The sequence below is a fragment of the Condylostylus longicornis genome, unplaced genomic scaffold, assembly GCF_029603195.1.
Source record: "Condylostylus longicornis isolate FDR11 unplaced genomic scaffold, ASM2960319v2 ptg000006l, whole genome shotgun sequence".
In the NCBI taxonomy this organism is placed as follows: domain Eukaryota; kingdom Metazoa; phylum Arthropoda; class Insecta; order Diptera; family Dolichopodidae; genus Condylostylus; species Condylostylus longicornis.
This window is the reverse complement of record NW_026577975.1, coordinates 4227446-4240524: the sequence shown is the minus strand read 5'-3', so window position 1 is coordinate 4240524 and position 13079 is coordinate 4227446. Positions and strand designations below refer to the sequence as shown.

At 20.2% G+C, this 13079-nt stretch overlaps 1 protein-coding gene across 20 annotated transcripts in view; it reads left to right on the top strand.

Annotated features, from left to right (window-relative positions):
* The window catches only part of LOC129618456 (uncharacterized), a 260920-nt gene that overhangs the window by 228383 nt on the left and 19458 nt on the right, over positions 1–13079 (top strand). For 9 of the 20 annotated variants that reach the window (XM_055533216.1, XM_055533211.1, XM_055533217.1 and 6 more), the window contains 5 exons: positions 3005–3125; positions 3301–3396; positions 6658–6821; positions 10065–10118; positions 11764–11829. In XM_055533216.1, coding sequence (XP_055389191.1) covers positions 3005–3125; positions 3301–3396; positions 6658–6821; positions 10065–10118; positions 11764–11829 — 501 coding nt within the window. The remainder of the gene's footprint in view (positions 1–3004; positions 3126–3300; positions 3397–6657; positions 6822–10064; positions 10119–11763; positions 11830–13079) is intronic. The other 11 variants (XM_055533228.1, XM_055533227.1, XM_055533225.1 and 8 more) reach the window with 8 other exon arrangements.

Here is a 13079-nt window from a genome sequence, read left to right as displayed (position 1 = left end):
TATTTATATTACATATGATTATAATACACACATATCACATTCTTTACATACAAATTCTTATATATTATGTACAAGAAAAGCTTATATAATTAAAGTTTTATTCCTCCAATTTTTGATTAGATAATTTTAATTTTGAATAAGAACTTTTAGTAATTTACCAAAACTATTTACAAGCACAATAAATTTTATACTGTTAAAAGTATTTTATAAATACACTCACGAGCAAAAAAAAAAAACAAAATATAGTGTAAAAAAATGCTTTAATGTTGCTACATAATAAATGAAATAATTCGCACTATAAATTTACTGCAGAGTTTTGATTAATTTCCACTCGAATAATTCTACTCTAATAAGAATTGTAATTAACTCGGCTAGAAAATTAATTTACAAAACTGAGAAAAATACTCACAACTTACTAGGCCTTTTTTCTACTTGAGTTATTGTCATAATTTTAATTAAAAATTTTTCTCAGTGTCTTTGTAGTGGAACATATTAGTAATACAATTTTACATATATTAATGTAGTTAATAATTTTTTATTATACCAATTTATGACATTCATGGAGTCATGACATTCAGATGGAGTTGACTTTTATTGTTTTCCAATTACATATAGTTATACATAATATTGCATCAAATATTGCAAAAAATCAATTACACCTGCTGTAAATATCATAGATTATTCGATATATTATATATCACAATAAATGAATAATGTATTACAATGTAACTCATAAATATTGTTAAAATTTAAAAAAAAAGATGATTATTTTATTAAATCAAAATTATCAGGTACTACTACTCTACATAAAAAATGCTGAGATTCTATTAATTTAATATGTGTTAACATTGCAAATTCTTATGTATAACATTTAAATTGTATATAAACTGTAATATATGTACATATTCTTCTTATTATACATACGCTATAACAGTTACCAAATGTTGCTAAAAGAAATAATCAAAATATATGAAGGAAATTGAGAATAAGAATGATAATTTAAGTAATGAGAGAATTTAGAATAGGTGTTTTTCAAATGGAATTATGACACTCGAAATATTGTTAATTATTATTAATTATATCGCTACAATATTATCATTTTTATGACGTGCATTTTGACTGAAATGTGTAAAAAATTTTTTCTAGTTATAGAATAGTTTGACATATAAATACTCCTTTTAAAATAAAATATAATAAATATCTGTTCTACAAATTGTTATACCGCACTGTAAAAACTCACTATATCAAACCTTAAACATAATTGTAGCTTTATATAAAATATAGCAATTACCTATTGTATAAATTAATTGATTATTCATATAAAACCCCCAAATCATAAATGGCAAAATTTAAAAATAAATATAATAGTAAATTTAATTATGATATTTAGTAAACAAATATTCAGTAATTTTTTAATAGTATGTATATATAATTAAATTTATTTATAAACTATTTTAACACACACTATACACTTAATACTGGTATATAATTAATTTATTAATTCCTTAATAATTTACAATTAAAAATACCATAATTATATAGAAATAAAACCGCATATTGCATCAACCATATATTAAACACAAAATGTGTATAAAAAATTATATTATAATAATCGTACATTCAAATTAATTAATATAATATTAAATAAATCAATAAATACTACACCTACATATATATATATATTTATTAATACAAATTACCAAATGTTTTATTATTGTTCGTTTTAATCTTTGAGTTAATTTAGTTATACTAATAAACAATATTGTAATTTCCTTGTAATTTTTGTAATAGTCCTGTTTTTTGTAGTTTTAACGAAAAAAAAAAAACAAATTGAATTCGTTTATATAAAAGAAATAAAAAAATATATTGTTATATTAAGTTCCTTTTATTTTGTTGTTGTTTTGTTTGTCTTTGATTTTTTTATTTTTTGTGTTCTATTCTAAACTTTTGTATTTGTTTGTAACGTTTTCCTTGATGATGAAGCTTTAAATTTAAATTCATTATACAAAATGATGAATTTTTTTTTTTTATAAAAATTTAATTATTGTTTTTCATATCATATATACAACGACAATTATTATTATGCTAGGTGATATTTTGTACAGTAATACAGTAGAAATCGGTTATACAAACCGGTATACAAATAAAAAATATGTATTACTCTTTCTTCAACTTTTATTATTGAAGAGTAATTAAAATATTTTTCAAATTAAAATCAAAATGAAAATGAAATTTTAATATAAATAACATTTAATGCCTTGCCAAAAAAAAAAAAAATTTTACGAAGAAGTGAATACGAAGAAGCTACATATGTAAAAAACCAGATGTCGTTTAAGCGGAAGTATTCGTTATAGCCAATTTTATTTCCATATTAACAGAAATGTCGCTAAAGCAAAAAAATTCCCTGTAACTAATTTTTCGTTAAGATCGATATTTAATTTTTCCAGACACTTTATTATATGAACCAAACTTTGTTATCGTTTTTGTTCGCTATAACCGACATTTTGTTATGTTATAACTGATATACATTCTAATGAATTTTTACTGTAATATTTTTAAACTTGAAATTTAATATTAAATTCATGTAGTTTATATGAAAAAAAAATCATGTAGTATTATAATAATTGAAAAATCCAAATTAAAATTTCATAATTAATAAAAATAAATACCCTAAAATAAAAACTATATAATAAAAAAAGAAGAAAGAACCATTATAATTCATAAAAAATCTACATACTTAATTATTTTTCATCCTTTCATAATATACAGATATATTTTATTTTTATGTACTTGTAAACAAAATTTTGTACTTATACAATATAGTAACAAAATTTTATTATTATATAAATTTATGTATATGTACATATATACATAATTATTTATATATGTAGAGTACCTACATTATATTTTTGCTTAATATCATTATTATATTTTTTTATAATATACAAACACAAAAAAAAAATAAACAAAATAAAAAAAAAAAATTTATAAAAAATTTTTTAAGCAGATGGATATACAAGTTCACCTGAAAGAGGTACACGTGGTGCTTATGAAGAGCCTTATTATAGTCAATATGGTACTAGAGGTGCTCCAATTGCTCCAATTATAACAGAAGAGCAAAGATGGTAAGTAAACATTGCATATACATAGATGATTAAAATTTTATTATGATTTTGTTTTTTCTTTTTTTTTTTTGTTTTTGTGGTTTTTCATTCAACTTATACAATTTACTATAAATTCTGAATTATTTCTCTTTCTTTCTATTTACTTTATTTGTATATATATATATAAATAATATAGTGATGGTGCAATGACAGAAGATGAATATGCTTTATATGGTATGAAAGTGAGTGGTCGTATCCCTAGAAATCCAAATCAACTTTATGATCCTACTAGGTAATTAAAAAAAAAAAACATACTTAAAAAAAATAAACAATTTTTTTTTTTAATTTTAATTTGTTTTTTATTTTAATAAAAATTTTTTGTTTCTTATTTTACTATGAAACAAGTGGCTTTAGTCCATTCAATTTTGATTTTTTTTACAAAATAAATTTAATTATTACACATTTTATTGCTTTTACTAAAGTAGCACCTAGTATTTCCGAAATTTTTCCGAAATTTTTTCACAAATATAAAAAAAAATTTTAATTTTTGATTCCCAGTTTATTCGAATTCTAATTATTATAACAGTTTTTCCACATTTTGAGCGTAATTCTCGATATTTTTTTAAGATTCTCGTAAAAATTAATTATCAATTAATTTAACGTATCCCTCAGCAAATAATCTTAAAATTCCGTACATATCATCTGGACTTGGTGCTGCTGAACTTAACATATTCATATTATCTTCAAAATTCATATTATTTGTATTATGTCTATTAATATTTCTATTTTTTCCTATTATTACAGTCGTTGATCTTTTTGAACGTCTATAAACCTTAATTCTTTTAATTGGTTGATTATTTTGATTTAATTGTCCTATAGCTGTAGTAGCAGGATGATAATACGTTGTTCCTATTTATATATAATAAATTAGATTTGAATTAAAATATAAATTCTATATTCCGGGAAAAAAAATTTTTCTTACCTTTACTTTTTATAGCTTGAACAATCATACAAAGTAAATAACCACCAAATGCTAAAAATGATAATCCAGTTATACTTATTTGAAATATTGTTTCAATTTTTGATGGTTCTTTATTATATTCCCCATGTTCATAGGATCTTTTCAAAAAAAAAAAATTATTTTTTTTATTATTTTCTAAAAATTTTCAATCTTCAAAAATATGGAAAACGATCAATACCTTTCAACACTATTCCTTACTCCATCATTATTTTTATGACTATAATATTTTCCACCACCGAAAAAATTAAATTTAGAACTTTTATTTAAAAATTTTTCAATAACACCACCAACAAGTGGTAATGAAGTTAAATCTCGACCACTAATTGGTAAAGCCCTTGATTCCATTAAATCATCATTTTCATCACTATCAATAAATTCAGCAGCAATATTATCAGGATCATCATTTAATTTTTCAATATTTTTTTGTAAATTTTCATTATTATTCTTAGTAATTCTAATATTATTTTCATCATTTCGAATATTTAAATCATTTAAAGATTTTTGAATTTTAATTAATTCATTTAATGGTAATTCACTTAAATATTCTAATTCTTCTTTAAGGATATCTTCATTATCACTATTAATATTATTATCCTGATTTTTATTATTATTATTAATTTCACATAATATTACTACTATTAAATAGTAAAGTGAAAATAAAATTTTCCACATTTCTCTATTTTTAGCTCTTATTTATTTTAAAACAAAAATAACAAATTCATTTTAAAGATTTTAAATATACACGCTCATGATCGATTGAAAGTTTAATAGAAACTGCGACAAATTATTAAAAAATTTTAAATGTTGTTTTTCAAAGAAATTATGTCTCGTATTGTAAAAAATATTTTTCTTTAAAGTTGCGAAACTAAAACACTTTAATAAATTGTTATGGTGTTATGGTGATAATAAAATTATTAATTTTCACTTTATATGAGGAAAAATATAACACATTGTTTTATATAAAATAACAAATGTATAAATTTGATTATTATGGGTTTATTTTCATAAATCAAATTTTCTGCTCTGTAAAATCATAGAACCATAAACAATTTTTCTTATGTTCAAGAATAATATATAGTAAGAAAACGTATATATAAAACATATTGTTATTTTTACTCTATATTGCACTTAATATTGTCATTGAGATTTATAAAATTTTTTTCTACTCAAATAATCACAAACGACATTATTATTAAATAATTCAAAATAAAAAGTAATATTTTTAGTGCGAAATTTTTTTTCATATATGTATGTACATAAGTACAAACTTTTGTTATATTTTTTCAACAACAATATTAAAACAATAGATTTATCAGACCATATATAAAAAATATGCTATGGCTAAAGCACATAAAATTTATTTTTACCATAATATTTCAAAAATTAGCAAGATTCCAATGTCTTTCAATGACGCTTTCTTTCTTATTATAGAAATAAAACGTTTAAGATTTCTTTTCATCACCCCTTCTTCGATAAAGAAAGTGAAAATTTATAATTCAATTTTAAATCTTGTTTTTTCTATATTTTTTCTGTATTATTCATACAAACTTAGTTCATTAACCTTTTAACATTACTATCAAAATTTAAAATCATTTAAAATATACGCTCTTTTTTTATAAAATAAAAATTAAATTTAAAAGTGTGAATTATACTTGAATATGTATAAGGGTATGGCGCTAAGGTATATATACTTTTTTTTTTTGAAAATTTTCATTTTGAGTGAGCGTAAAATACACCATACAAAAAATAATATTGGAAAAGAATGCGATCAAGCAGGATAATTCTTCCAAATTAAATTATTATTCTTTTCATTTAAGAGATAAACTATACTCCTTCATAAGATAATGACGATTTTGGTATTCAATCTGATAACTGCATTTTGTGCGTCTAAATGATGGTTGTTTTGACTCTTTCATGTAATATTAATTTGCATGACAATTGATGCTTGGTATAAGCAATTCGTTTGATATAATTTTGAAAAATTTTTGCTAAACAAATGTGAATAAAATTATTAAAGTAATTATTTTATGCTACTAATGTTATACATGTACACATTAATTTTAAAATGTTGTGTCAACACATCGTTTAATGATAAAATTAATTTCACTTGAAAAATTAATTTATTAAATTTCCATTTTCATAAATTATAAATTACTAGGTATGTATATATAATAAACGCACCCTCCTCAATACCTATATATTCAATGAATTCGTTTGTATAATAAAATCATTTTTCATGAAAAAAAAAATAAGAGCAAAAAGCAGAAAAATCGAAATTCAACAAAATTTTTAAAGACTATAATTAAGCAATTATACACACATTTAATTTCTTTTTTTTGCTATTTTCGTTTTATTTTTTTTTTCTTTAAATGCATAAATAATTATTTAATTTTTTTATATTTTCTCCCCTCAATTAATTATTTATATTTTGATATCCGGTTATTTTCTTTTACTTTTATATGTTTTTTAATGAAATTATGTTGTTTTAATTATTTAATTAATTTTTTTTTTAAATGTGTACAAATTTTTTAGACCTGAAGACTTACATAGAATTAGAGTAGAGCATATGGAAAGGCAATTAGCAAATTTAACTGGTTTAGTTCAAAAAGCATTGGTTAATCAAAATCCACAAATAATTGCTCATCCAGCTGGTGTTATAAATCCAAATTTTCTAGGTGTGCCAGGACAATGTCGAGGTGAGTAATAAAAAAATACATTTAAGGATTTTAAATTTTTGTTTTTTTTTTTTATGAGAAATATTTCGATTAATTTTATAAAAAAAAATATATAAAATGAAAATTTTATTGCAAAAACATAAATAAATTATATGAAAAAAAAATTATAGTATTTATAATAATAAATTATATATGTATAACATTATATAATATATTTACATATATATATAATTATAAATATATGGAGATATATATGAAATATAATACATAAAATAAAATATCACTTTCGTTCACTATCACCAGCATTTTTTTGTAAAAAATCAAAAAGTAATATTCAATTTTTTAGATTTTTGCAAAAACGAAAAAAAAAATGTTTTTCTTTTTTTTTGTTTTCTGTTCTTTTTTATTATGTTGTTATATAGTTTATGCATATTATTATTGAGATTAAATTATTTGATTATATGTATATGTTAAATAAGTTAATTATAAGTACAGTACAAGCTCGATAGTTTTCAAATGAAATATAGGGTTTCTTATTGAAGTCTAAAGACAATATGTGATTAAGTTAAAATATCAAATGCCCAATATAAATATTGTGTATTTCGAATAGTATTAATAAATATTCGAAATATATTGTGGAAAATTTAAAACAGGAAAACAAATTTTTCCATTACGAAAGTACTAGGAGAAGGCGCACATTTTGAAAACTACATAGGGCGCCGAATAAGTCAAAGCCAGGCCTGAAAGTGTACATAATAATGTAAATAAATACGAAATAATGTTACATAAGAACTGCGTCAATATATTTTGATTATGATATAAAAATAATCAAGCTTTTACTGTACATAAAACTTACTTTAAAAAAAAACTTTATATACAAAAACCATTAAAAATTTCAAATGCATTTTTGACAGAATATAAAACAATTGATAACATCGCATTTCTATTATATAAATAAAAAACATGTTTGTTTTAGATTTTTATACATACATATATATAGACGTTCCCCAATTTCCCCTATTTAACATCATCTCTTCTTTCTTTACACAAAATTCTTGTTAAAAAAAACAATACACAGAGAAAAAAATTAACAGCATTTTTTTTATTTTATATAAAATAAAAGTTTAAAAATTTTTTGTTTTTATTTTTCTATTATTTAATTTTATTTTTTCGTTTTTTTTTCAATTATAATCACTTTTATTTTCACTTTCATTGGAATAACCAAAGTTATGTTAGGATTTTTGATTATTTTTCTTTGTATTTTGTATTATTTTTTTTAACATGTTAACATGTGTATAACTACCAACTAGTACTTACAAAATTTTAACAACACTTATTATGTTTTGAACAATGACATTTAAACTTATTTAACACCATAACCAACACCTTATTATTTCACACCTTGTTGAATTTCCATTATTTATTTTATTTGTTTATTTCACTTTTAATTCAAAGTAAAAACAAAAATTTATTTATTTTATTTATTTTTTTTTTCAATTATTTTACTTTTTTTTTGTTAAATTGTAATTTTTTTTAAATATACGTTTAATTTTTATTATTATTTCGTATACATTAATTTAACTGTTCTGTTTTTTTATAATATTTTTAATTAAAATCACATAACTTTTGTTTAAATTTTTTTTTAATTTAAATATTATGTTTTTCATTTATAATTAATTAAAAAAGGGAAACATGTAAAATATTAACTCAATTATAAAGTAGTAATGCACATTACATATACTATATATATATATATATATATATACACTTGTTGAAATTTGAAAAATTGCTTTTATTTTTGAAAAAAAAATTTAAATTTAAATATTATATTTTTTTTATACTCGTATTATATTTTATGTCAATTTTTTTTACATTAAAAGTGTATTGATTTTAAATTTTATTAAATTATAATATTCGAACGAATAATGTGTATTTGTGTGAATCAAATAACAATATATCAAGAATACGATAAATGAGACCTTAAAATACATGTCGTAAAAACATAATTGTCCAAATTTTGAAAAAAAAATTTAAATTTAAATAATATATTTGTTTAAATGGTCATTTACCAAATACGATAAGTAAGAACGTAAAATATATATCGTAAAAACATAATTGTCAAAAATCAAAAAAAAATTTCAAATCATAAGAATTATAGTATATTTGTTTAAATAGAAATTTATCAAATACAATAAGTAAGAACGTAAAATACAATACATATCGTAAAAACATAATTGTCAAAAATAAAAAAAAAACTTAAATTAAAGAAAGAATCACTTTTCTGACAAAAGTGCTTTCCTTATCTCTTTATACTACTTCCACATAAAATGGTAATAACAAGCATACATACATACATTGTTTATTTAAAAACTACAACGTGAAATAGCGTGAGATAAATGATTAAAAACACATAAAACTTAGTAAACTGTGAGTGTAATTCAAAATTGAGTTAATGAATTGTTAGTGATGATCGTATTTTAGAACGTAAAAAAGTAAACATTTGCATAAAGGAATTTTTTCTACTTAAAATCAATACACAAATCATCTTCTGTCAATCACAACCCACATTATGCTGCTCATTTCCTCCTCTTAACTTTATAATCTTACTCGTAATTCCTATATATTTCGAATCATTATTAATTATAAAATTGTTTCTTAATATCGTTATTAATTATCGAATTCAATGCCGTTCAAGTATTTAATATAATAATAAAATGCATTTTACATTATTAATGAAACATTTTGTATTGCTACATTTTATTATTTATTTTTTTTTTTAAATAATAATTAAGATATTGTGTTTTTGAATATCCGAATGAAAGATACTTTCATCGTAAATTTTTTGTGAGTTAACTTTGTTTGATTTTTGTTGTTATATTTTTTCTGTTGGTTATATTGAAATGTTTTTATATTAATTAGTGTTTTCTTTAAATTTCATTTTCCCCGTTTAATTTTTCTATGATAATGTCAATTTTTTTCTTTTGTTATTAATTTACAATATTTTATTTATATCTGGTGACATTAGAAAGTGAAAAGTAATATTTGTGTGTATTTCTGTTTTATATGAGAGAAAAAAAGAGAAAATAATAAAAAATATAAGAACTATTTGAAAAAATTTTTAAAAACAAAATAAAAAAAAATTCTTATTAAAAATTGGATTTTAAATTTTTTTTTTTTTTTTGAAACAATATGTGCACTGTTAATTTGGTTGAACAAAAAAAAAATAATTAATGAAAAAAAAAAAATCAAATGCCAAACAAATAGTAGGTCTTGATGATATGGATGGTCATTCAAGTGGTAGTTCTACATCGATACAAGGTGAGTGCATCAATCAAAATTAATTTTACAATTAAAGTTCTTTTGTAAAATTAAAACAAAAGAAAACATATTTTTTTTATTTAATTTGATAATATTATATGAAATTATAGAAAATTAAAAAAAATTAATAATAATGTACAAAAAAAAATATATTAGAAATACACAAAATGCAAAATTTCTAATGAAATCAATTTATATTTAGAATTCATGAATTTTAAGTTCAATATTTTCTATTTTTTATATTTAATTCTTTATTTTAATTTTTTTAAATTTAATTTCTATGATTATATTAATGAATTTTAAACTTAAAGAACAAAATTAATCTAAATCATGTTTATTATTTCTTATAAATTTTTTATAGCAAAAATTACTTTATAAATTAAATTGCTATAATATTATTGATAATTGATGATTATACTTGTACACATACTTTAAGTTTAAAATAAATTTTTTATGGGTAAAAAAAATTATCATCTAATGTTGTATTTAAAAATTTATTTTAATTTTATTTTATTAAAAAAAATTATATATATATATACATATAATTAATTTCTAAACATTATTACAATAAATATTGTCATAATTTTTTTGTAATATATTTCAATATCATATTGAACATTCACTATATAGATGTTGTTTTTCATTTTCCTAATAATTAATATTTATCATATTATTTAATAATATTAACAATTATTTTTCCGAAAATGTGATTATTATATTGAAATTTTGAAAAAAATTTTAAATATCAAAGTAATATATTTTTAAGAAAATAAAACCAAATAATTTTTCTATTGGATTTAATTTTAAATTTAAAAATATTTTATAAATATATACTTGAAAAATGTTACATTAATTTTGAATGTTGACCGTAACAAAATAAAAAATACTGGGAATTTTTATTTCCCAGTGTTTTTCACAAAATTTTCTTGAGTCTGCTAAGTCAGAGTTATATTAAAAAAAATTAAACCATTTTAATAATGTCATTGTTTATAGTGATATATAGTTGACAGTGATATACAGAAGACAATTTTTATAATTATACAACAGAAATACTTTTTTTTTAGCGGTGCTATTTTAAATAAAAAAACTTAATACTTACTATCGCCCCTTAAAAAAAAAATAATTGTATTGTGTAATTACAAAAATTGTCTTCTGTGTATCACTGTATAAACTATATACACAGGCATAATATACGAAACGGTAATATTTCTAATTATTTGAATAGCTACTATAGCTAATGTTATAATTTAAATTTATATTATTATATAAATAAATAAAAGTATACAAAGAATATTTTATGTATATTTTAAAATAGAAAAAATTAAAAATTTAAAAAAAAATTTATGAATTCTGAAATAAAATTGATTTATATTAATATATATACATATATTATACACAAATATTCGACACGTGTTTAAAATATTGTTTTGTATAAAATAATTATAATAGAGTGTAAATTTATAATTTTACCAAACCACCGTGTTTCTTTTTTTTTTATTTATTTTATTTCACCAACTGTAATTGGATTTAACAAATATTGCAAATATACAAAATAAAAAAAATCACACGTATAATATCTGAATAATAAAAAAAAAACATATCAAATCAAATTTATTCCCCCTGCAAAAAAAAAAAAATATAAAAGCTAATGGAACCGGAGAAGAACTGTATATTAGAGAAAAACCACCAAAACTAGGAAAAAGCATGAGTCGTAAGTTTGAAAAAAATTAAAAAAAAAAATTTTATTTAATTTTTCTTAATTTTGCTGAATTAATTGCTTTTTTTTAGTTTCTTTATTTTTTGTTTTTTGCTATTATTTTTTTTTTTGTTTCTGCAATTTTAAAAAGTCGAGCACCATTATATAGCATAATGTACCCTCATCGTTTCTGCAACTGAAACTATACAAACAAAAACATCGTATAAAAGGATCGAAAATACAACATTTCATTTTTTTTGATTCTTCATTCTATTTTCCATGCTGCCACACTCGGGATCCAGTACGTAAAGTGGCTGCATATACAGAAATTTTCAAACTTTTTATAAAAATTTCTGTTTTCTGTTTAACACTGTTTATTGTGAATAAATAAATATAAAAATACATATTTCAATAATTAAGAAGTACTAGTGAAATATAGTTAATTTTACAGAAGACTCTTCATATTACTACGACATGTCGCAAGTTCTTAACAAAATGTATTAATATTAATAATACAGTATTATTAACCTTTAACTGATGAGATAGTAGTAAATTTTAACACCTTCCGCCTTTTCTTTCGTAATTACTTTCATATAATTCTTTCTCGCTCTTGCATATTCTCTGTACTTTTATACTGTTTCATGTTCTCTTACTCAGTGTTAATTTTGTTATCGTAGGGATACACTTACGGAGAAGTTGGGAGAGAGTTATTATAATAAATGCTCGACGAATTTGTTAAAAATTTCACCTCGTACACTAAAGGTCAAATTGTGATCTTATAATGCTTTAAATCTAAAAAAAATATTTCTTTTCAATATTCAGTTATTCCGGAGGTCGATTTAAATTTTATGGAAATCTGTAAAATTTGATTCAAATATTTAATAATATTTATAATTGCCTGCGACAGCTTTCAAATTCTTCTTAAATATTATTTAATTTTTTTTACTTTAATTTGCTTAATGATAATAAAATTGCATAAAATACATAATTTGCATAGATTTATGAATATAATTTTATTATAAATTATTATTTCCAAAATTATATTTGAATTAAAAAAAATATAATTAATCGGATCGTAGATATTTTATATTAATTTGTGCTTGAAGATATCAAAACAAAATATCAATATATAGCTTGAGTTAAGAATGAGTATCAATAATTTTTAAATTCAATACTAACCACCAAAGTAGGTAATATAAATTTTATATTATAAAATTAAAAATTAAATTGAATTGTGTTTTCATGTTTTGTTTGTGTTCTCTATA